Source organism: Lissotriton vulgaris, chromosome 6 (assembly GCF_964263255.1).
Source record: "Lissotriton vulgaris chromosome 6, aLisVul1.2, whole genome shotgun sequence".
In the NCBI taxonomy this organism is placed as follows: Eukaryota; Metazoa; Chordata; class Amphibia; order Caudata; family Salamandridae; genus Lissotriton; species Lissotriton vulgaris.
In genome coordinates, this window is record NC_141694.1 from 1,829,371,845 (window position 1) to 1,829,397,595 (window position 25,751).

A 25,751-nucleotide genomic window follows, 5' to 3' on the forward strand; every position below is an offset into this window, starting at 1 on the left:
TTACATTGTGTGGTATTAACATGCAGAAAAAGAGTAATTTGTTGGAAAATGATAACTAGGAAACCACGCAAAGCAACCAAAATGTAATCATGAAAGATCACATGGAGGGAACATTAAAAACAAATTGACCTTTGTGCCAATCTTGTATCAGAATGGGGCAAGAGTATTTGTATTATTTGTCATTTGTCTTCCGATAAAAAAATACAGATGCTAACCATTCTTGTTTATGTCTCCTCTTCTCCATATGCGGCTGAAGGTGATCAATATGAACGACATTATTGAAATTGTTAACTATCTTGTGGTCTCTGTTTTCACAATGAATACGACTGATATACATCCCAGTGATGTCCCACTGGTCCTGGATATTCTGGGGAATATAACTCAAAATGCTGTGGTTTTAAACCTAACCTTCAGTGTCAAAACGCTCTCGGTAAGTCTGTGTGATTAGAAACCATGCAAATCCCATTGTATCTATGCACAAGCAGTGAGTCTAAGTACTTGTCTAATGCAAGAGTTGATGGGAAGCAAAAATGCGCCAAAACAGAGATAGATAGTAGTGGTTCAGCATTCTGTATGTAGGAAGGATACAGGAGAGATGACTGTGGGCAGCTAGACTGAGTAGCTCTTCGATTGGAGCATTGGAGCCGGAGAAGCTGAATTTGTAAGGATTGTGGTTCAGGATGTATTAACAAGGTGGGTTTTTAGTTTTCAATACTTTCTTACTGATTGTATGAGAGATTAAGGTGGACATTACCACTATATTGCTAATGGGATGCACGAATAACAACCACTGACCATTCCATCCTCCCTCTTCCTAGAGCTAACCCTATTACTTTACTTGACTATGGAGAACATTTAACAGATGCAGGGCCTCATGCACACAAATTATGGTTGTGGTTGCAGCACAGTTTTGTTTGCATGTTATGTTATGTTATTTTTATGTTATGTTATTGTTAAAAATTGGATTGCTGGTGTTCTGGGGTGTGAACCTTAGTCAAACAGTAACCACAATCCTAGTCAGGGTAAGTATCAGGCAAACCCTAAATTATCCTTCTGGTAGGTTGGCACAGAGCAGACAGGCTTAACTTAGGGGCAGTGTGTAAAGTATTTGTTTAACACTTCAAACAGTAAAACATTGCAAACTACACACGAAAATGTACAATATCAATAAAAAAAAATAGTTCTGATAAATAAAATAAGACAGAAATGACAAAAGCCAACAAGTAGAACTTGAGCTATTGATATTTAAAGGTTTTAAGTAAAAATAGAGCTAAGAAGCGAAAAGCGCTAGAGTGGAAATCTGGTCGCACTGGACCAGGACAAAGCCAAAAGTTCTGGCTAGCCGCAATGAAACTTGGGACAGAATCAGGGACCTAGTTAGGCCCACTGAATTAAAGTACCCTAATCTGAGGTTGCGTAATTTCGGGGCGAAGATGTGTTGCATAGCAGAGGTGATATGCTGGGTCCCAGATGTGACGAGGCTGCTGTGTGAGAACCCGATGCATCAACATCGAGGATCTTCTTGATGGGGCTTGCGATGGAAGACCAGTGTCGAAGAAGTGGTGCGCAGTTCGGGTGATGTGTCGGCTCCGTTGAGTGGGAAGTACCAATGTGGAGTTTTTTTGTCATCATCAAGGCTGCCATTGATGGGGATGCAAGAACCTTGTACCTGGGAGAGTATTGCGCAATGGTGGTTTCGAAGGCAATGGTTCGGTGTCAATCCATGCAGTAGCAGTGATGCACCGGTTCCTTTCCACGCAGCAGCTGCAATGGATCAGTTTCAGGCATGGGCGTTGTTCGCAGAGTTTTGCTACGCGGAACTCCGCGAAATTACAAAAAACTCTGCAAAGTTCAGTGAGTGGCGGAGTGCAGTGCGAATTGCAGTTTGCGCTGGTATTCCTGCCACTCGGATAGAAATTCTACAGAAGCAGCAGCTTGCGCTCGCGAACTTACCGTTCGCTCTTGCGAACTTACCATTTGCGATAGCGAGTATGGAAAACACTCTGCTGCACATCGCAAAGTAGAATTTTCTGCAATTCGCGAGCTCCGTGGAGTGCAGAAAACTCTGCAAACTCCACAAAGGGAGCAAAGGACACCACCCAGGCCTCATCAGTTTACCAGAGGATGTCTCAGGTCCAGTGCAGCAAACATCATAGGCCCCCTTCGAAGGGTTTCAGGACTGGGGTGGCAGGGAAGACTCACAGATAGCGGGGCCCAGGTGCAAAAGCAGGGTGGTTGGAGGTCTTTTATTTCCCTGAAACTTAAAACCAGGAGGTCAACCAGTCAGCCGGCCCTTGGAATCATTCTGGGTTCAAGTAATGCAGGCCCAGTCCTTTTTACCCAGGCAGGAGGACAGCATGCAGCAGGGCAGCACAGCAAGGCAGGGGTCCAGTAAAGCAGCAGTCCAGAAGAGTAGCAGTCCTTCAGCAGCACAGAAGTCCTTCTTCCTAGCAGATTAGTCACAGGTCTAGAAGTCTACTGGAGTGGTGGTGTCAGACGTCCAGTACTTATACCCAATTGCACTTTTGAAGTGGGGTAATCTTGAAAGATAGGTGTTTGAACTGCACAGAGGTCCTCCTTTCCTGCCCTGGCTCCAGACTCACTACAGGGGGGTAGGCAGTCTTTTGTGCAGGGACATGACAAAGCCTCTTTAGGTGTAAGTGCGGCTGGGTCATGCTCCTCCCACCTATCCTGTCAGGATAGCCCATCAAGTCACACCTAAGCCTACATCGTGTGTGGCAGCCCAGGGGGAATACACATTACCCTGCTGTCACCCATCCCCGACAATAGATCAGAGGCAGGCAGCAGGCACCAAATGGCTAAAGTAAGAAAGATGGCAACTTTCTAAAAGTGGCATTTTTCGAATTGCAATTTAAAATCTGATTCCACCATAAGTTAAGATTTTAAATTGTGATCTCAGAGACTTAAAACTTGAAAGGTTTATCTCTTCCAGATTGTGAATTACACTTATAAGATGTAATAAGGTGATCCTGATGTTATCCAACAGGAGAGATAGGCATTGCTGTGATGAAAATGACTTTGGGAGTTCTTCACTACCAGGGCATGTAAAATATGTATAACAAGTGAAGATTTGGCCATGGGAAAGGGTTGTTTTGCTAGGTCTACATGGTAGTGTGAAACTGCACATACAGGTTCTGCAATGACAGGCCTGAGCCGTGATTAAGTGCTACGTAAGTGGGTGGCTCAATCAGTGATGCAGGCCCACTAGTACCATTTAATTTACGTGCCCTGGGTACATGTAGTACCACGTTATTGGGAACTTATAAGTACACCAAATATACCAATTGGGGATGAGTCAATATTACCATGTTTAGAGGAGAGAACACAAGCACTTTAATACTGGTAAACAGTGGTAAAGTGTGCAGAGTTCTAAAGCCAGCAAAAACAAGGTCAGAAAAAGTGGAGGAAGTATACACAAAGGTGAAGGGAACACCACTCAAAGGCTATCAGGTCAAACAGATATGTTATGTTATGATACACCATGCTATACTATTCTATACTATGCTAAGCTATGGCATGCTATGCTATGTTATGGTATGCTTTGCTATGCTATTCTATGAAATGTTATGTTATGCTGTGTTATGCTACGCTTAGTTACTTTATGTTACGCTGTGCTATGTTACATTATGCTGTGCTATGTTATGTTAGGCGATCTTGTCTTCTATATTATGTTAAGAAATGTTATGATATGGTATAATATATTTGATATGATATGTTAACACAGATTTTTTAAGCACTCTGTCACCCAAGGGCATTCAGTCATCCTGGTTAGAATCATATCTGATCAAACATAAATTACAGTCTGAAGCATCTTCCTAAATGGAAAATTATTTGAGCAGAGTCTTAGATCTTGTAGAAGTTAGTTCCACAGTCAGCTACACATAGACTGAGGGTGCTGCAACCATCATTACGTCTTGCATTAGAAAAGACCTTTTGATTTTACTAAAATTATATGTATAATATACTTACTTAAAGGGGTTTCAGCCACCTTTCTTCATCTGCTGGTCTGTTCTGTCATTCTCATTTTGCTCCCGTCCACTACAGCAATGAGCAGAGGCAAGGGTTCAGCCTACTTCAGTCACTGTTTAACCTCACTTGAGTGCCTGCATTTTGCTCTGTCACAATGAGGACATTCACCCACAAGGGACTTCCCCTAAGTGCCAATGTTTTTGTTTTTATTTTATAGTTACTTTTGGGTTGGCCTTGTGTTTAAAGCCTGGGATGAAAGCAGGACTCTTTATACCAGATGTAAGCACAGGCCACATTCCACACTTGAACAGTTCCTGTGTCCTGCCAATGCTGTTGTACATTCCTTTTGGAAGTGTCCTTTGTTTATCTGACTACTTGTATTTCACAGCATAGCACACAGTGTCCATTTGAAACTGTTCTGTATTTAATTATCCGGTTGTATTTTTTTTACTATGTATGTAGTACACAAACAGAAAACCTCAATATTATACATGTGAATTCATAAGCGGACAACTCCTCAGAACACATTTATTCTGGGCTTAATTTCCCTTTGTTTCTTTATTAAACTTTGTGCAGGAAGAGCACCAGCCTTTATCAAGTGTGGCAGCACTTGTAACGCTTTTGTATTTCCTTCATTACTTCTTTCTTTCTTACTTCTTTGTTTTTTCATCCCTACTTCTTTGTTTATATCTGTCTATCTTTTGTTTTTCTTTTTTCTTTTCTTTCCTTCTTTTCATTCTGTTTCTATCTTTTTTGTTCTTTCCTTTCTGTCTGTTGTTCTTTCCTTCTTTCTTTCTTTTGTTTTTTTTTCTTTCTTTTTTCTTTCTGCCTTTCCTTTCTTTCTTGTTTGCTTTCTTTCTTTATTTCTTCTTTCCTTTTCTTTCTTTCATTCTTTCCTTTCTGTCTTACCATTTTTTTATCTTACCTTTCTTTTTTCTTTCTTTCTTTCTTTCTTTCTTTCTTTCTTTCTTTCTTTCTTTCTTTCTTTCTTTCTTTCTTTCTTTCTTTCTTTCTTTCTTTCTTGTTTTCTTTCTCAAACCCTAGAGCCTTGCAGACAATGGTGGAACAATTGGCTTTTTAGGTCTTCATTGGCCAATGCCTTTTGACTTTTTTAAAATTATGTGTATAACATAGTTACTTATAGGGGCTTTCATGCACCTCATCCATTTGTTTAGGGTTGTGTCATTCACATTTAATTCAACCTACTCGAGCGTGCATCAAGGGGCAATATGAATCTGCGTGCAATTTCTTGCGAAACATTGCGATTCTGGGCTGCAGGTTTGGATGGGAGATGCTTCCTCGTCCCTGCAGTTGGATGCTAAATGTGTCAGCAAACTGTCCTCTTACCCAGCACTGGACAGGCATAGCAAAATCACAAACACGACACATTGTTAGATACGCATTGAGGTTTGTCCGCCCTTTCCAATGTTCCCAGCTTGTACAACCAAAGTACAGGCAGTCAAGTCTGCATAACTTACACTGGGCAGGTACAAACGGTGCCAGGCTTTGCACCCGAAACAAAGGGTGCAGAGCACTTGTGCATATCATTGTGAATCACAAGAAGGGAAAATTCCCCTTGGCCACTGCTTATCAGGGACAGCAATGTGTACATTGAGGTTTGTAATTTCAGTTATGTACAACAAAACACTGTTCATTCCAAATTGAGATTTTGCGTTGACAAAGTCAGTTACATTTGCATTTGCGAATGTAAAGTATTTTGTGCATGGGCACCCTGCATATTTTTCTTATGGGTCCAAGGCATCCTGCTGTTCAGGTTATGTTGAACTCCACATTATTCTACAATATGCTTTTTTCATCTGCCACCCTCCTGCCCACTTATTCTGTTCTTGCGTGTTCTTGATCATGCCTGCTTCTCCTGTTGCACTGCTTTTTCTGTCTTTCTCTCCCCCCTTATTTCTTCCTTTTGTGAATGGGAAATTGAGCACTGCATGGGGCCAAATGTGTGAAAATGGTTTTGCAATCACAAAGCCTGCAAATTGCAAAATCCTAGGCCCTCAAAGCACAAAAGGTTGATCAGCAATGTACAAAGGGCCAGTTGTACATAGACTTCGGTGATTCCTAATAGCGAATTCTTGCAATTCGCTTTTTGGAAATCGCAAACAGCTATGTACAATAGTGTGATTTACACTGTTGGCGAAACTCAATGGGTCGCACGGGACTTGCCTCATTAATATTCATGAGACTGGTTGCAATTTGCAACCCAATGGGAATGGCTGGCACTCAAAGGGATGGTGGCCTGCTGGGGTGAGCGTACCACCATGCCTGCGATTGCTTTTTAATCAAAGCAGTTTTTTATTTTGGAACGCAGCCAATTTTCTTTACAAGAAAATGGGGCGCATTTAAAAAAGAAAAATGAAAAGTTTCCTTTTCATTTTGTAAGAGTAGGCTGTGGTCCATGTGACTAAAGCCTGCTCTTAAAAATGCTGGTGCCCACATTCACAAAGGGGAAGGGCTCCATTTTGGACTGCTTTGCCTTTGCGAATGGTTTACCACCAACTTGAAGTTGGTGGTAACTGCAAATGTTTTGCATTCTTAGTTACAAAATATTCCATCATATCAGTGTGGCTCGTTGTTAGGAAGGGACACCCTAGGCAAGTCCCTTCCTAATAGCGACTCGCAAACCCACTTTGTGATTTAGTAATAGGTCATTGTTCACAGATAGGGCTTTGTACATTTGAGAAATGCCTTTCTCAGGTCGCAAACAGCCCGATTCTGCAAATCGGGCATTTATGAGCTGAAACAAGCTTCAGACATATGGCCCAAAATGTGCTTTGCAAGTCAGAAATGTTTTACTGATTCGCAAAGTATACTTGCAATTCCTTACAGGTAGGTAGGTGGGAGGTGCGTAGAAGATGCATCCCATAGTCCTTTCGACTCGCTATACCTGTGTCAGTGGTTTGTGACCAAATAGCACTGTTCAGATAGCATCTCCCAAAAGAGGCGGCTATCCATTCTCAAAGTGAAAACTGACCCTAGAGGACAGCTTCCATCTTGTGAATGTGGGCTGTCAACCTTGCTTCCTGCCCCCCCCCGTACCATTCACAGAACACTAGCTTACTTTTAACATATCCACTGTACCGCTAAAGAGCAGGTGCTGCATTCAATAAACAAAGGTTGGCATTCTGCGAATGTAAATGCAGGAAGGAAAGTCTTCCCTCTCTCACAGGCCTCCATCCCTTAATGTCTATTTTGCACAGCAATGGATTTGCACATCCATCGCAGAGCAAAATGAAGGTGAGATCAGGATGCGGGCAAAAACACTGGGCTTCATTTACAACAAAAAGACGCAACGCGGCAAGCCATTTTGCTGCACTGTGCTGCATCATTTCAAAGGCACAGGGATGGGTTGTATTTTTTATTTATTTTTTTTTTTTTTTGGTGTAAGAATTTTATTGCACTTTTTATCACATACAAGACAAACCGAAAATCGCCTACAGTGTGTTTGCCTACAACCGCAATGGGCCGGCGTCATGTAATCACAGTTTTCTGCCACAGTGCTAGTTGTACACAGCCCATCAGCCGACATCCAGCGGACCGGCGGCGTGTCATCAGATAGTATCCAGCCGTTTGTCAGTGCTATGCTCACTGCCTGATACATCAGTAAACTTACGTTTTACAGTTTCCCCCCCCCCCTTAACTGAAACTTAACTTAACAGTGCATTCCCCAACTTGTAGTTCTCCTCCCGCCTCCTTCCCTCTGTATCACAGCATCCTCCCTCCTAAGTGTCAGTACTGTACGATTATTCGCCCTGTGTTGTCACATTCAGATTTTCATTTCACTCAATTTCCGTTTCTGAATCCGACGTGCCATGTTCTAGTAAATAGGCACGTAAGTACCCCCAATAGTCTTTGGGCCTAGAGCCTACCGGCAGTTCCTCTTCGTACGTGTTAAGCGTATCTCGACAGTACACCATATCTTCAATCCAGCGTTTTACCTCTGGTGCTCTTTTGCTATTCCAGTGGATTGACACCCTTCTCTTAGCGAGCAGTAGCGCAATAGCACAGAATTTACGCTTCAAGGCTCTCAGGTGCGGGGTGATACCCAACAGACAATTCTTTGCCTCACATAGCATGTCAACTCCTAGCATTTCGTTCAACACTTGTACCACTTGTTCCCAATATCCCGCCACTTTACGACAGTGCCATGCTAGATGCATGAAGTCCGCTCCCTCTTGATTACACCTGCAACATTTTGAATCTTCCCTTAAGCCATGGTTATAGAGCCTCTGAGGTGTGTGGTAAACCTGATGCAAATACTTGTAATGTATGATTTTCAAATTCCCGTTGGGTGTCAGCATGCCCGTAAGCATGCAGGAGGAATCCCATTCTACATCCGTTAGGGGTTCTGCTAGTCCAGCGCTCCATCTGTCCCTGGCCTTGTGTGTGTTGTTCCCCACCGCCCCCTGTACACTCACATAGAGCTTGGACACCAGGTGTGACGCTTTGGGTGTGGTTAGGAGTAATCGTAGGGGTTCAAGTGTAGGCGGCTCCTCCGGATGAGATGGGTAGTGTTCCCGTAATGCCCTCTGTAGCCGATAGTAGTTGAAACTGAACAGTGGAGATGGGTTGCTGATGTAATGCAGCTTATCAAGTGTCTGGAATTCGCCATCTTTGTACAGGTCCCCCAATGTGTCTATTCCGGCCCGCCGGAACAGATCCATGCCAATCTTTTCTTGTGTTACCGAGAGGGCCGGGTGATGTGCCAGTGGGAGTGTGGGTGCGTACAGTGGTAGGCAGTCTGCCGCTTTGCCCAACAGTCTCCATGCTTCTGTGGTAGCGTTAACTGTGTTAATATCGCGGCCATGTAGCCTGGTGCGTTTATGAGTGAGCATATTGGCTAAAGGGATCGGGTCGGTATCGCCCGCCTCCACCGCCACATGTGTCAGGAAGGGCACTTCGTGATACCAGAAGTGCGCGTACTGCGCCTGAGCGCATAAGTAATATAAGTAGAAGTCTGGTACTTTGAACCCCCTCCTGGCATATGGCAATGTCATGGTGCGTAGTTCCATCCTCGCCTGTTTACCCGCCCACAGCAAATTAAGGACTAGTGACTTGATATTGCGGAAGACAGCAGCGGGCGGTTTGATCGGGATGTTGTTAAATAAATAAAGGAATTTCGGTAGCAGCACCATTTTTACTATTGCAGCCCTGTCTGCCAATGATAGTGGAAGTCTGTTCCATTTTTTAACTTTGTCTTCCAGTGTTGCTATTGTCTGCCCGTAGTTCGTCCTAATGACCAATTCAGGGTCTCTGTGGAACCATATTCCCAAATATTTTGTGGGTTCCTCTTGCCACTCTAATGGATAGTCTAATTTTGTTGGCTTTGTGCTGTCGGTTAGTGACAGTATCATGGATTTATCCCAGTTTATCTGTAGTCCGGCTTGGTGACCAAATTTTATGTACTCTCTCAGGAGCGGATTCAGGTGTTGTTCAGGGTGTTTAACATATAACACCATGTCATCCGCGTATAGTGAGATATGTATAGGTCGGGAGGGCATTTGAATCGCTGAGTAATGGTGATGTTGGCGGATTTTGCAGGCTAGAGGCTCCAGCACCAAAGCGAAAAGCATTGGCGAGAGTGGGCTCCCCTGACGAGTGCCTCTGCATATTTGTATGGGTTCTGATATGTACCTGTTCACTTTTATGCGTGCCGTCAAATTGGTGTAGAGCATTGCTATCCATCCCCGAAATATCCATGGGAAGCCCATGCGCACCAGTACTGCGTGGATAAAAGGCCAGCCAATAGTGTCGAACGCTTTAGCAGCGTCTAGTAGCACTGCTACAGCTTTTGTCTCTGGAGCCAGATAGTGCGCTAACGCGAACAGTGTGCGGGTGTTGTGTGTGGTGGCCCTGTCTGGGATAAATCCCGACTGATCTGGCCTGATCAACATCGGCATGAGCGGCTTTAGCCTGTCTGCCAGCAGACTAGCTATAATTTTGGTGTCTACATTTAACAATGAAAGGGGACGGTATGAATCGCATTTATCTACTTCTTTGCCTGGCTTCAGCAATGCAATGAGCAAGGCTTCCCTCAGAGATGCCGGTAGTGTCTGGGCCTCATGTGCTGCCCCATACAGTTGTACTAAGTGCGGGGCGAGTAAGTCAGCATATGCCTTATAAAATTCCGCTACAAAGCCATCCGGTCCCGGCGCTTTGTTATTAGGTAGGCGTCTAATGGTGTCTGTGACTTCTTCTATAGTTATGGGGCGTTCTAAGTATTTCCTATGGCCATCCGCTAGCCACGCCAGCTCAACATCCTCCATGTACCTCAATAATTCAGCCTGTGATGGTGAGGGGTGTTCCTTGTATAGTGTGCCATATGTGTGCATAAATTCTCGCAGTATACCTTTTGTGTCTGTAACCACCTCTCCGGTGCTGGTAGTTATGGATGCGATATTTTGTGGTGCTTTGCCCGAGCATATCTTTGCGGCCAGTTCCCTGCCTGGTCTACCTCCTTCCCCATATCTTCTCGCAGTAGCCCGTTTAGTTACATACTGCAGCTCATCTGCCGCAAATTTGGCATGTTCCGTCAGTAGTGTTTGGATGTCTCCCAATATTTTGGTGTCTCCCGTCTGGGTGTATGATTGTTCCAGTGTTTTAATGGCCTGTTCGCGTGTGTGCAGTTGCCGTCTAATATCTTTGAGGATTCCTGAGGTTGTACTTAGACAGACTCCCCTGATTGTAGCCTTAAAGGCCTCCCATAATAAACCTGGGTCATCCGTTGTCGGGCCGTTAAGTTCAAAGTATTCCCCTATTGCCTTATGTATTGTGGTAACGTACACTGGGTCCCGCAATGCCGCTGCGTTGAATCGCCATGTGAAGGGTGGTGGGTCGTAGTGCGGGATATCTACCTCCAATAATACCGGACTGTGGTCTGATAGTGTTCGGGGCAAGTGTGTAACATCTAACACCCATGAGAGTACATCTCGTGTGCCCAGCCAGTAGTCTAACCTGGACCAACTGTTGTTCGCCGCGTTTATGTGTGTCGCTGTCATCACCCCCGGGTTACATGCCCTCCACAGATCTACCATATGTAGGTCATCCATGGCGTCTCGCAGCATTGTCCTAGCATTCCCATGTTGTTCCAATGTGTGTGCTGCCCTATCTAGTGCATCTTGCATCGTGACATTGAAATCCCCTCCCCATATTACGTGAGGCGCCTGCATGTCCGTGATGGTATGCCACACCTTGCTAAAAAAACCCCGGGTCATCCACATTCGGGCCATACGTGTTCACTAATAAAACCTGTTGTCTTCTAATCTTGCCAGCCACAACCACGCTTCGCCCTGCTGTATCTCTGTGTATGTCGGTAATCTCAAAGCCGGTACCTTTCCTTATCAATATGCTCACTCCTCTTGAATAAGATGAGTAACTTGAGTGAGTTACAGATTCAGCCCATTTAGCCCCTAGTGTGGAAGTGCCATCTCGTTCCAAGTGTGTTTCCTGCAGGAAAACGATGTTAATTCGCAATCTATCAAAATAAGCAAATAATCGCCTAATCTTCTTCGGGTTGCCCAGCCCCCTCACATTCCAAGTGAGTAATTTCAGCGAGTTACTACGTGACATGTGCATGCATTGGGTGATGTATTATCCACTTCAGACGTTGAGTCTGCTTTCCACGTAGTGTGTGCACAGTGGTATACCTTACAACATTCAGACGTGACAATGGCATTCGTTGCTTGTGAATCTTATATACATGACAGTACATGACTAAGGAGTTCGCCATGCTTCTCAGACACAGAGGTTGCAGTCTTTTAGCTTCCGAATTACCCGCCCTCCCCCCACCCACTTTAGCACCCAAACTTTGCCAAAGCCATCCCTGAATTAACTTTAACAGTAACTTCAGTGTCCAACATAGTTCGGGGTTCACCCTCCCGGGGGTGTCACCAGGTTCACACGTCGCCATCCACATAGTGGATGTGGACGGTCGCATGCGTATGCTTTAGTGATTAACTCGTGCGTGACATCCTCCAACCCCTTCCACCCTCTCAACATATGCAGCGTCGCCGCTAAGTCTTAATTCTAGCACTCTAACTCCCCTTTGTCTCAAGTCCTAGCGTATAGGTGGGGTGGCCCCATGTTGTGCATTTAGTCTCTCGCACTAGGCAAATAGCTTAATAACAGGCTCGGTCAGGGCGGCAGTCACTTACCCGCAGTCCCCCCTCTTCATTAGCCAGCCCACATGACCTACCTCGCTTACAGTAGCATTACTTGTACTTACTACTTGAACACCCCTTCCGCGGCACTGTAGACACAAGGTCCGTACTCACAGTAAGTTCGTAATCGCCTTTTCAGTCCAGTTGCTGCCACCCACGTGGCCATCATGGTCCGTGTGATTGTCTGCAGTCAAAGGCGTCTACAATTAGCTGCATCTTGCTGGTGAGATCCGTAGTACATTCCTGTCCGTCCGCGATTAATTGCAATCATTCTACATCGCTTGTCGGTCTTGCTGTTTTCTGCGTTTCCCTTGTTGCTTGACATACTCCTGTGCCGCCTGTACCGTCTGCAGTATGACAGGTTTTCCGCTGTTGATGATTTTGAGTTTCGCCGGGTATAACATGGCGTATTCCAGACCAAGTTCTCTTAGCTTCTTCTTGACCGGAGCGAATTCTTTCCGCGCCTGCTGTACAGCCATGGTGTGGTCTGGGTAGAACTCTAGTGCGTTTCCCTGATGAGTAATTTTCCCCAGCTCTCTGGCTAGTCGCAAGATCCTGTCTCTGTCCCTGTAGTTAAGCAGGCGGGCGATGATCATGCGTGGGGCAGCGCCAGGTTTTGGTACGGGCGCCAGCGACCGGTGCGCACGTTCTACAAGGAATACTTGGGACAGGTTTTCGGCTCCAAAGATCTCTCTCAACAGTGATTCTATATAGGTCTCCATTTTCCCCGTGTTTGTGGATTCCGGCAGGCCAGAGATCCGAACGTTGTTCCGCCTGGACCTGGCTTCCTGGTCCTCCACCCTGGCTCGCAGGTTTTCCACCGTTTTTTCCAGGCCCCCGCAGGTCTTGGCCATGGTCTTCTGTTCATCCTCTACCCGCGAGATCCGCTGTTCTGCTTCCACGAGGCGCTCGTCGTGCTGTTCAATTTTCGCCGCCATGTTGTCCACCCTCTGCACCACGTTGTCGAGTTTTCCGTTCATCTCTTGTAGGCTCTGCTGTATCGCCCTTAGTACCGACTCCATGCCTGTGCCTTCCGGCGTCTCTTGGCCCCCCTCCGCTTCAGGGCCAGTCGTATTATTTTTACCCTGATTTCGCTTTTCAAAGTGGAGCTTGGATTGATTACGGTCTGGCTTCCCCATTTCGGGGTGCTGTTGTGGTGCGTGGCTTTCGGTCGTTTTAGGGCTGCTGCCTGGTGTCACGTTGGCCGTGGGGTTTGCGCGATGTGTTGTTGTCGCAGCCCCCCTCGCGCTGGTCGTGTGGTCATCAGCCGGCTACTTGGAGCGCAAGTGCAATCTGGACCGTTATGGAGTATCTCCTAGCAGGTTCAACGCCTGTTGCCGGTCGTGGGTCGTCTGGGGCGCAGTGTGTGCAGCACCCTACACCCACACACCCCACCGTGGGAGAGGTCGTCCCCGCGTGGGCAGTAAAGTTGGCGTTATGCCAAGGGCAGAGTGTGCAGTTATATGGCGCTGTCTCTTTCGTTTCGCTGGGCTTGCATACCTCTGGCTCCGCTCGATTTACAGAACTCTTCGTGCTCGCCGCGGGAACCCATCCACCAGTGTGCTGCCTATGTGCCGATGTGCTGCGCGATGTGCAGTATGCGCCGGGTTCTCCTCGCTGCTACTTGTCTACTATGGTACCTGCTTCTGACACCCAGTTACGGGGGTCTGCCCGGCGGGATCGTTCGCCGCTGCCGCCAGCCTTATGCGTTCCACGGGCGCCGCCATCTTGCCTCCAGTGGAACGCATGGCGAGTCTTTGCGGCATTTCGTCCCGGAGCTGCTCACTGACCTTGTATAGTCCCAGATGGTGATCGGCAACCCCTGTCCATGTGGCGCCCGGTATTTCCTCAGGTCCGACTCTGCTGGCAGCCCTGCAGTCTCATTGTCGCCGAACTTCGGGAACGGCCATTTTGTGGCGCTGCGGTGAAGTCTCCACGAACCGGGTCGGTTCTTTTGTTTCCCGCACACTGGGCCACCTCTCTCCGTGCTGCGTTGTTGGCCTAATGTTCCGATGTACAAATCGCCATTTGCTGCCGCTTGTGGTGGGGTTTAAAGGGGTTTAAGGCCGCTAGGCGCGCGACCTTCCGGCGGAGCTGACACGCTAGCCAGCCATTCCGCAGTGCGCCCTCTAGCGCCCCCCCAGGGATGGGTTGTATTTACAACAATACGACCCAACCCTATGCTTTCCTCTGCGCTGGCGCACAATAGGCTGCCGAGCGCCAACACAGACACTCTTGTGCAAGGGTGTCTGTGTTGTAGGGGTGATTGTTTTTGTGTAGGAAGGGACACCTTCCTACACAAACTATCAATGATGGAATTACCTCTTTCTATGCATCATAGAAAGAGGAGAAACCAAGGAAAAATAAAAGTATTTCTTCTCATTGCACCTCTTTACGCCTCCCATGGGGAATCTGGGCATGCAGCAGAATGCATGGTGTTGGGTGGGACACCCACTGCAACACCCATGGAACGCCCCTTTCACGTAAAGTAATGCATGGAAAGAGGCTGAATTTCCAAGGCCACGAAACGCCATGTATGGCGGCTTTGCGTGGCCCTGTAAATATTGGCCAGCACACTGCGTTGCCGGAGTGTCAAAAAAAGTGGTGCACTGGCAGGGCAGGGGCCAAGTAAGCAAGCCCCACTCTTTTTTTGACCTGACCTTTGCTACATGGAATACTTAGTTCTCTTGGAGTAGGAAGCAGTAGTCAAAATTTCCATATAAACTCATGATACCAGGATACTCTTTAAGCTGTTATAAAGGGGGCAGTATATCCTGACTGAGGGGCTTACATTTAGTTGTAATACAGTAATACTAGTTTATAGAGGGTTAAGGAGGGATTTAAGGGGAGATATGCAAATGCAAAACTCCCACCCACACAGGAGAGAGTCCATTGATATTCACAAACTGCACTTCTAAACCTATTACAGCCAAAAGATCCCAAAACAGTCACAAATGTACATCAGTTCAGTACTATCCATGGCCACTTGCAGGCTCTGCATAACACTCCCATAGAAAACAGTGGTGAGAGTCTAGAGCTTTAGCAATAATAATCCATAGAAATAATGTGTAGGTAAATAGAATGATTTTGAACTTTAAAATTAAATGAATGAATATTTGAAATTTGAAAATATAGCTATATGTATAATTAGTGCAAATATTCTATCTCTAAAACATGTAATTACATTATTTTAACATTATAATAATTGTTAAACTTTTGAAATATTTTTGGGAATGTAAAAATTGTTTTGATACACAACTTTTATTAAATGTTATTGCACATTAAATAATACAAAATAATGTGGTTGGGATATATTTAAATGTTTTCTTTATGGATATTATACTTCAAATGAAAAAAATATTCATTTTATACACATTTAGGTTAATGTGCTGTAACATTCTATTTCATTAATTCTAGTTTTATAATAATTTCACATTAATATTTTACCATTTCTGTTTTTTTTTAATAAACCTTAATAAATGTTCCAATGCTTTATTATTGGAATATACTTGCCCAGGGGGAAGACACCATCATAGACATGTGAAAAGTTGCCAGTAGTAACTTCACAGTCTGTCCTGAGAGGCTCCGCCAGGTGGTGGAGACGTATAAGTTCACACCAGATTGCAGTTTTACACTCTGAAATGGTGAATAGTAAAAAAAAAAAGATATACATTGACGATGCTCTGTGTTATGATGGGCGTTGCGGAATTTGGAAAATGCAACACACACATATTAGTCATAGTGACAAACAAGCATCAGTGAGGCAAATAGTTCTAACTTTCATGTGGTAAAACATGCACACCCAGACATGCACACATGCAGCGGTGGTGGTAATTCCACCAGCTGTAATAGTAAAAGTGGTGTGGTAATGGTATGATACGATAGTGCAGTGGGCTCATGAGTTGGCAACAGAGGCCTGTGTACAATCCACAGGGTACAGTTACAAATTAGGAGTTGGCCAGTTTGGGGGTTATATTTTTGGGAACTCAGTATAGTGAGTGCTTCTAAGTAGCATAGTAGCAGCTATTTAATCTGCACTATAACGCCTCAATACGCTGTATTGTGCTTAGAGCCTGAAACTATACTTACAAAATATAAGTCATTGCTATTCATTTTTATAGACATTAAAACATTCATTGCTGAGTTATTTGTGGTGTTATTTTCACTGAGGATTTTAATGTTTTTGTCATTCTTCTGTATACTCTCTTTGTCATTGTGTGGGCATTCCTGCACATTGTGTAGTGATTTCGTACAAAGTACTTAAGAGGTCTGGCCGCTCCTGAAGCCCCACAATTTCAGTAACAGTGGGGCATATTAGCAAGGACATTATCGCCTCTTTAGCGGGACTTTTTCCTGGCTAAAGCGGCGATAATTTTATCGCTCTATAGCAAGCTGTCGCTAACAACAGTTAGCGACAGCTTTTAGGCGATAGCGACCGGTCGAGGGCCCGCTTTGCATGTCAGTGATATTTATTGCTAATGACATGCAAAGTGGGCGTACCCAACCTGTTAGTGACTGAAAGCAGTCGCTAACACAGCTATTGCCTATTAGCAAGGCAGGCGAAGCGAGAGAAAAATTTGCGCTAAGCGCGAATACTGCCAAAACCTAACGCCTGCTCAGACCACTTCTTAACCTGTATATCCATTGGGAGGTGGATATTCAGGTTAAGTCCCTATTAGCGTTAATGCCTGAATATCGCTGGATTTCCAGCAATATTTACGCATGGAGCCGCTATCACCGGATATTTTATTGCTTTTGAAATAAACGCTGCTAATAGCACGTTATTTCAGCGATAATATCCGGCGATGCGCGGCGATAAAAAAAATGCGCTAAGCTCATTTAGCGATCATCACTATTTGTTGCTAATATGCCCCTCTGTCCCTACAACTGGGGATGATATTAACGCAATTGCAGTTTATTTTGTAAAAAACATTTTTATTCAATTATGCAGTTTGCTTAGACACATTTACAATCATTGTGCATATGTGCCACATGTATAAGGAGAACAATGTTAACATTTTACAAATCAGCTTACAGTGTCTGGCATCTATGTCCCCAAGGGGGCGGGAGGGGTGACCTATTATTTCAGCAAGCAATCCCATATTGCTCCTCTGTATGTCTGTCTGTTGCCCCCATGTTTGGCCCATCTTTGAGGGCTACTCCTCCCTCCATAAGCATATCTTCTCGCTGTCACGCACCAGCCTACATTTATCTTTTTTTTTGCACTGTCGCTCCTCTCCAGGGGATTCTTGCAGCCAATAACCTAACTATATTCTGTCTCATCACCAACAAATCAAGGCTGCAGCCCATTTGCAGGTATATGGATGGAGCCTCCGCCTTCCATGTGTCCAGTTGGAATACTTGTGCATTCAGCTCTACTAGGGAGCTCTGTGCATAGGGCGTGATCCCAGTCCCTCCCAGATGGTCTCAGCCGGGGCCCCAGCACAAATGGAGTTTCAAATGGAGAATATGTGGGAAGGTTGAGCATGCTCTACCACATGTGACTGGTGCAGTTACCACCACAGGCTCAGATTACCCATGTAGTGAAGAGGGATTCATGATTTTCTTTTTTTTTTAATTGAAAATTGCTTTCTGTCGAAAATTAAATTAAATGCATGGAAGGTTCCTTACTGCACAGTTAACACATTTGTTCCACATCCTACAATATTTAAATGAGCACCAAAAACGGGTAGGAAATATTCCTAGTATGTGTGGACCTCACCACTCCAGGTTACCACGAACACGGTTTACAGCCCTGAGAATTAATTATAAAAAAACACTATCAGTTGAGCTATTCTAATTCGCTCAATGTGGAAAACCCAAAACTGCAGTACCCAGAATGAAGTAGATAATCACATGAAGGCCAAGGACTGCAAATAGTGTCAGTGGTAACATGGAGTGTGGTGGCCACTTTATGCTAGTCTGGGCTGGTGGCCACTTTATGCTAGTCTGGGCCTACTGTACAAACGCCTATGACTGGTTCTCCGCTCCCTCTGTCTGCTAAGCCGGAACCCATACTTCCTACGGCTTGACCATCATAGACACGGATACACACACAACTCATTATAAAGGAAGCATAGCGCCCCTTGCACCTGTGCGGCCTCTATCCACGGTCCTCTCCGTGGTGGCATAACACAATGTAATATGTAGCAGCCTCCACTATTGCCTGGCGACAGCAGACCGCAGGTTGAGGGATTCCCTTTACAAATGGTGTAGAGGCCTCCATTTAAAACAGTTTTTAAGTTCAGAAAAATTTTATTGAAAGAATATGACATAAGCTTACAAAGTAAGACAAAGAAAATAACAAGCAAAAGTATACATCAAGATAATATGCCTACAAAAAGTGGATTCATCTTTGTCTCTTTGAGACGAGATAGGAGCACCACTTTCCCTCACGCCCTGATGAATGCCATGAACCCTCCTGGCCGTATTGGCAGAAACATGTTGGCAACACAGACAGAGATGGGGTACTAAACCCCCTAGTCTCCCCCACTAAATGTGCCTCTACATGCATTAGGAATCAGACTTGTTACCAGGGTAGCTTCCTATTGTGTGAGACATATTTGCAAGGGCAATTGAGCCACAAGAACGTCACTTTTAATGACGTGCTGTGGCGCACTCCCCTGCTCCATATTTATAAGGTGGTGTTATGCCACTTACCCTGGTGTAACGCCACCTTGTACACATGCCCCTTACCGCAGCAGTCCTCTGCGGCAAAGGGGTGGGCAATGGGTGTTTCTGTGGCTGTTCCACCGCAACATCCATTGCTTTTTGACGATGCCCCTATTTACAATGAGGATAAATTAATGATTTCTCTTAGTTTATGCTGTTCCTATGTGTGCTGCTTTCTGCAGCACACTTAGAAACAGCAAATCGCCGTTAGCGATTGTTCACATGCAAGAAGGTGTCCCTTGGGTGCACCGCATTCTTGTAAATACGGCGCATCCCTGCGTTTTGAAACTGTCAGAGCGCAGTGTTAGAAATTTTGGCTCAACACTGGGCTCCGACAATTTCCTTGCAAATATGCCCCTTGGTTTGTTAGAGTCTGGAAACATGTAAAAAATGTCAAAATGAGTTCTTTCACATGTTCTTAAATTGCCCAACACATTGTTGAAAAGAAATTAACTAAAGCTCATTTTAAATACCTTTCTGAAATGATCAGCCAAATAATGACATTTTAGTGAGACAGAAAAATGTGGCTACACTTAACTGACAAAATGTTCTGAGAAGTTTGAAATCCTCTTAAGCCATTTATTGGCACATATATTCTGATATTCTGGACATGGCCATTGTCGCATGAATGAAGAAGTATTTGAAGCTAAACGTAATTTGAAACTTTTTAAATTAATTTGAGAATAATCTTTAGATCTTTATGACTACGAAGAAGCTGTTTAAAAATAATTGATACTTCTCTGTTGAAACACTTGTAAAAATTATGTGATTAATTAACATTACCAGGTTTACCTAGGTTTAGTCAATATGCTTACTTTACGTAAGTTGAGGCTTTTATGTTTCATTCTTGTACATGTTATTAGCAAAATTGTATAGTTCACTCCCTGTATGGTTGTTTTGTGTCCATGCAGATTTAGTTAGACATTTTCAAGCTTACAGAAATTTGTAGCTCAAGAGGTTAGCTTAATTTTTGATGTTTCAGTTTTAACAACTGCCTTTGTTGCATTTGCTGAAATAACATTTTGAGTCTTATAAGTCTGAAGGGTCTGCAAATGCACACAAACACCGAAAGAGGTTGGGAACAATGCAAAGTTAAAAAAAGTTTTAAGGTACATTTCAAGCCTCACATATTGATTTGTTCTGATGTTCTGTTTCTTTAAACTTGGTTGTAGGTGGCATGCCACACAGGCTTCTACCATGCCAGCCTTGCCCAAGACCTGGGGGACTTGTGTCGCTTCCATACCCTACCTGACCCTTCCCAAAGCAGGAGCGCTCTCTGTGCCTCCAGCAGCAGTGTACTATTGACAACTGTGGCCCAGGGTGCATTGCATGTTGTAGGGGCCCTTGCACCTTAGTATAGCACGGATTACTGTCCAGAGGTGATTCTTTTATGGCACGTCTAGTATGAATGACTGATATTGTTACACCTGACATTCTTGGCGTGGTTTTCCCCCAAACGTTTTGCTTTCACTCCCTCACTTGAACTTGTTTTTGTTGACATTAGTAATCTGTTTACTTTTCCCTTTCCTAACCAGTGCTAAAGGGCTAGTGCTCTCTCCTTAAAACATGGTAAAATATGACTGTAGTCAATTGGTGCACACTTAATATACTTGTAACTCCTTAGTAAATGGTAGTACATGTTCCTTAGGGTCTGTAAGTGGCAGCAGCACTCATTGTGCCACCCACTAAATTAGAATTGTAAAACAAACTCCCAGGCCTGCCACTACAGCTCATGTGCAGTTTTAAACGGATATTTCGACTTGACAAAGTAAGCCGTTTACCAGGCCTAAACCTTCCTTTTTACTAATTATAAGTTTCCCCTAAGGTAGGCCCTAAAGTCTAAACTGGCAGGGTGCATGGTATTTAACAGGTAGGACATGTGGGTTCAAGGTTTCATGCCGACTATGAAAAAACTGCTAGTGTCATTCTTCACTTTGTCGGGCCTATCTCTCCCATTGACTAACACAGAGTTAGCTTCTTACATTAAATAAGTGCTAACTTCAGATTGGGAGCAGATAAAGCTGTGGTATTTACACTCAAATGAATTGTAATGTAATATCTTATTTAATGGTTAAGTTATATTTTAGATTATATGTTTGAAACTGCCCCTTTCAGAAAATCACCATTTTCCTTCCCAATGTTTTCTAAGGCCGTTCTAGTATTTCCAGTTGCCTGGGCCTATTAATGGTTCCCCCATCAAGAATGTGTACTGGGCCTAGGTGTAACTGGTAGAGGGTTATCCTGGCAGGATGGCTGGGGAGAGATTATAGCCTGTCCTTATTACATTTCAAAGGACCTTACCCCCAGCTCACACAGAGCAACTTTAGACTAGTCCTTCAGACAATTTGGAGGCTGGGGAAGGAGAGGAACCGACAAGAACCAGTTCTGAGGGTAGTTAGAGAATTCCATCACACAAAGGCTTGCACCAGGTATAACAAGGAGACCTTCAAAATTACTCATCAGACCACTCCTGGGCCTGTGGAAGATTCAGATGGACTAACCTGCTGCAAAAAGGACTTCCTCAATGCTTGAATGAATGCTGTCTGAAGAAGGATGATTAAACCTGCTTGCTTTGTTCCCAGAGTGGCTCCAGGGGTCAGCTGGCTGACCTGGTGTGTGAGCTACAGGGGGACATAAGCGTCCAGAGGTCTACCAGCAACTGCCCACCTGCAACTGGACCTGACTGGAGTGAGTCCTGATCTCTAGGAGGTAACCCCCAGGTACTGGACTATTGACTAGCATCAGTGAGCAAACTCCTCCTTAAGAAAAAGGAAAAAATCCTGACGTTTGGGCTCCTCCTGACTGCAAACAGTCCCGTTCTCTGCCGCCCATGATGACTGCTAATGCAAACTTCAAGCAGGAGCTGCTGTTTGCTCCGATAGTGAGACCGTCTGTGATGACCCAACAACAGGATTTTTCCACTAAAGCAATGCCCACCTGAGACGCTTGACCTGCTCTTCATGTTGAAAGCCTTCTTCTGGCAGCTTCTTCCAATGCGAACGGAAATCTTTGCATTGGACTTGAGAAGGTAACTCTTCAGCCAGATTACCCAGGTCCTTGTAACTGTCCTGCTGCCCATGGTGGTCGGTCTGAACGTATGACTTTCCCCTCACTCTAGCGTGACCAGATAATCAGAAGTGGGGTTTCTGCTTCTTGGCACTATTTTCCCAAAACACTTTACAATTCAATATCTCTGGTTTTACTGATTGGAATTTGGTAATTGTGGTGCCATTTTATTTATTCAAATGTACTCTATTTTCTCTAAATTTGGAATTCAGTTTGTGCTGTCTTTTCCCTTTTTGCTGTTTAGGTGCTACATGAATAATTTACCCATTGACTCTAAGTTAAGCCTTCCTGCTTTGTGCTCATCTAATAGAGGGTAAAGCATAGGTTAATTTAGTGACTTTTGTGGTTCACTCTGACAAGGTGTGTGCTAGTACCATGAGTGGATCTTCCATCACTCTCAACCAAGAACCCGGGGGCATATTAGCAATCTGAAGTATCGCCGCTTTTTCGGCGAATTGTGCCGAGAAAGCGGCGATACTTCTAGCGCCCTATTAACAAGGGCATGCTAACGCCTGCCTCAAGACCACTTTGCATGTCAGCAAGAAACATCGCTAATGACATGCAAAGTGGGCGTTCCCACGTCCAACCACATGTAAAATGTGCTTGGCGGTGGGAACACCCTATTACCAAGGCAGGCGTTGGGAGAAGAAGACCTGCGATAAACTCGTTTATTGCAGGTCTCCCAACGCCTGCTCTGACCAGGTGTTAAGGCATTGATAACATGGGGGTGTGGATCATAACGCTGAATCCACCCCCCCCATATTGTCAAGGCACACATTAGCGCGTGAAAACAACATTTGTTTTCATGTGCTAATGTTCCATATCGCCGACTATCGCCAGATTTAATTTCGCCTACGTGTTGCGCATTGATAATTACGCGCTAACGTGGCGAATAAATCCGGCGATAGCCGGCGATATGGAAATGTGCGATGTGCGTTTTATAACGCACATCTAGATAATATGCCCCCCAACTTCTTACAGACTTGTTTCTAGATTTCCACTTTACTGGCACCCCAGACACCCCCTTGTGTAGCCCCCTAGTCCTTAAAATTAATAAGCAATATAACAAGTCTGATTTAAGTTGCAATTACTAGACGACAAAAGCCTTCAGAAAAGTATCCCAATGCTGAAAAAGGTAGGAATTCTAAAAATGTCAAATAATCAATCTTTTGAATTAATTCTAAGAGTCTGTTTTCTAAAACTGAACTGTACACTTAAGATTAAGGAGCATCAGCAAGGATGTATCTTGAGAACTCCACACTCTGGAGAGAAGATGAAAATGTCATGCTATAGCTACTCCATGTGTTAATGGCAGAAGCTTGGAAGAGATGTAGACATTAGGGAGAGCTAATGAACTTGGACACTTTAGGGTAAACACTGAATTATGAAGTGGCTCTAACTACAAACATTGTAGGCGCTAGCTCACTAAAATGCCAGGAGCAGTGGAGCTCACAACATGCATCCTTTGACCTTCGTGACATCACAGGGTTGACTCCTTATTCCACCACTAGCCCATCAACCACCTTCTATATGCTTCTGAGCATCTTGTTGAATGGCAAGAAGTGGAAACTTCAGGAAGTAATTAGGACTTTTGAAACCGTCTATACTTTCTGTGACTGTTGCTACTTTAGAACGATGATGGATTCAACCTAGATCTGTTACCCGGGGGTGAGTGTCTGAAAAGTTTAGCGCTCCGTCCATCATCTCCTTGTGTTTGCTTTGCTACTTTACCTGATTTCTAACACATCTAACTGCTAGGTCATCTTTTTCTAGGATGTGGTCTCTATTGCCAGCCGACTACTCAATGAAGACCTTTGGGAACCGGCTTCCAGAGCAGACAGCCATCTTGGTCCGCAGTTACTGGAGTCCATGGAAAACCTCTTTTCTCAAATGGCGACCATTGATGAGTCATTCAATATATCCTTTGCCAATATTCAGCTGTATTGTTCGACAAGATCCTGCAGTGATTTAAGCAATGGAAATACCCAAGAAGTTGCCCCCCAGGTTCAACTCTCACTACAAGGAAACTCATACCCATCCAACTGCAGGGCAACCTTCTTGTCAGCCTCTTTTGATAAGCTTGGTATGACCTTTCCAAGTCAGTATGAAGATGAGCCTAACAAAGCTTACAAAATAACAAGGAAAATCATGACCAACCATATGAATTTGATGAGACAATCCAACCACAATGCCAACATCAATATCACCTTCATGTTCAGCAGCAGCGAGTGCTATGAAACCGCCACCTGCGTGTTCTGGAATACCACCTTGAGGAAGTGGTCTTCCAAAGGGTGCGTGACACAAGTCAACAACAAGGTTGCAGAGTGTATCTGTGGCCACCTGACCTCCTATGCCGTCCTGATGTCAATATCAGACTCACAGATTGACAGTGTGAATGACGCCATCCTCAACTACATTACAGAGGTGGGCCTTTTCATCTCCATGACTTCCCTTGTTGTATGCATTGTTCTGCAGATGTCTCTTGTCCGTGATGCTGGTAGCCTTATGGCCTCCTACAGACACGTGTCTATACTAAATATGTCTCTATGTCTACTCTTCAGCAACATGTCCTTCTTTGCATCCAGTATGATTGACGTAAAAGACCAGGAAGTAGACTGTTTGGCGCTGACGTTCTGTATTCATTTTTCTTTACTTGCCTTCTTCTGCTGGACGATGGTCCAAACCCTCTTTTTGGTGTGTCGCCTGATTTTTGTATTCCACCATGTCACCATTTTGGAATTTACAGCTCTTGCTGGGGTTCTGGGCTACGCCTGCCCTATCATCATTGCTTCTGCGACTCTGCTTTATTACAACCCAACCAAGGGTTACCAAAAGAAGGATGTGTGTTGGCTGGAAGGCACTTCTGGAGCTGCATACGCCTTCATCATCCCAACAATAATAATTCTGGTGGGTAACTTTCTTGGACTTGTAGTTGTGATTCGCACACTTCTGAGACCATCAGTTTCTGACGGGGCCCGGGCAGATGAGGAGGTGGTGAAGAAGCTGGTGAAGGCTGTTGTATTTTGCACACCACAGTTTGGTTTGACTTGGGCCATCGGAATTCCATCACTTACAAACAGCAACTCCCTTGTATTACAGTACTTGTTCGTACTCTTGAACCCACTTCAGGTATGTTACAAGGATGTTTTTGTTTGATTTATTTGCATCTGGGGGGGTAGCTTAGTCAGTGGGATTCGGAGGGGGTGAATAATAAATTTCACAACAAAAAAACTGCATGCCGAAGGGTGGAGGGATGACCAAGGTTTGGGATACACTGTTCCCATGAGGAACAGATTCAATACTGATTTGCACTAGGTGGGACTGTGTCTAAGTTCATGATATAAAAAAAGTTAACAAATGTAAACCTTTTAGTCAAATAAGGACGAGGAAAACCATCTAAGACAAAGGAGACCCTACTCAGGGCCTCCAGACCCAAGTCTCCAGCCACAAATGCATTTATTTAGGAGGGGATAGGTCACACCCCAAACCCTCCCTAACCCTCCACTCCCGCCCCCAAAGCTATACACCTAATTGCATCTGTAGCACTCCTCTACCAATCCAATTGCTTCTTGGCCATAAAACACAGGTGATGTGCAACATGTGTGGTTAAATAACAAACACTGAACAGTTGTTGTATGAAACAAGAAGATCAGAGACGCATGCTCCCTAAATATCCAAGCTGGGATATCAAGGTCTCCAAAATATCTTAGGGCATTATATTGAATGCAAAATATCGAAATGTGAGTAAGTATAAATGTTCCATACATTACTCCACATATATGTAGGTTGACAATATATATAGGTGCTCAGGTATGTAGATGGAAAGTCTATATTTCCTCTATATGC

The 25,751-nt window shown here is 44.5% G+C and overlaps 1 protein-coding gene across 1 annotated transcript; it reads left to right on the forward strand.

Annotated features, from left to right (window-relative positions):
- Nucleotides 1-265: 265 nt before the first annotated feature.
- Nucleotides 266-25,061, forward strand: LOC147709580 (adhesion G protein-coupled receptor F1-like). Its single transcript, XM_086926051.1, has 2 exons — nucleotides 266-430; nucleotides 23,679-25,061. The coding sequence occupies exons 1-2, from the start codon at nucleotides 266-268 to the stop codon at nucleotides 25,059-25,061; spliced, it is 1,548 nt and encodes a 515-aa protein (XP_086782177.1).
- Nucleotides 25,062-25,751: the final 690 nt, after the last annotated feature.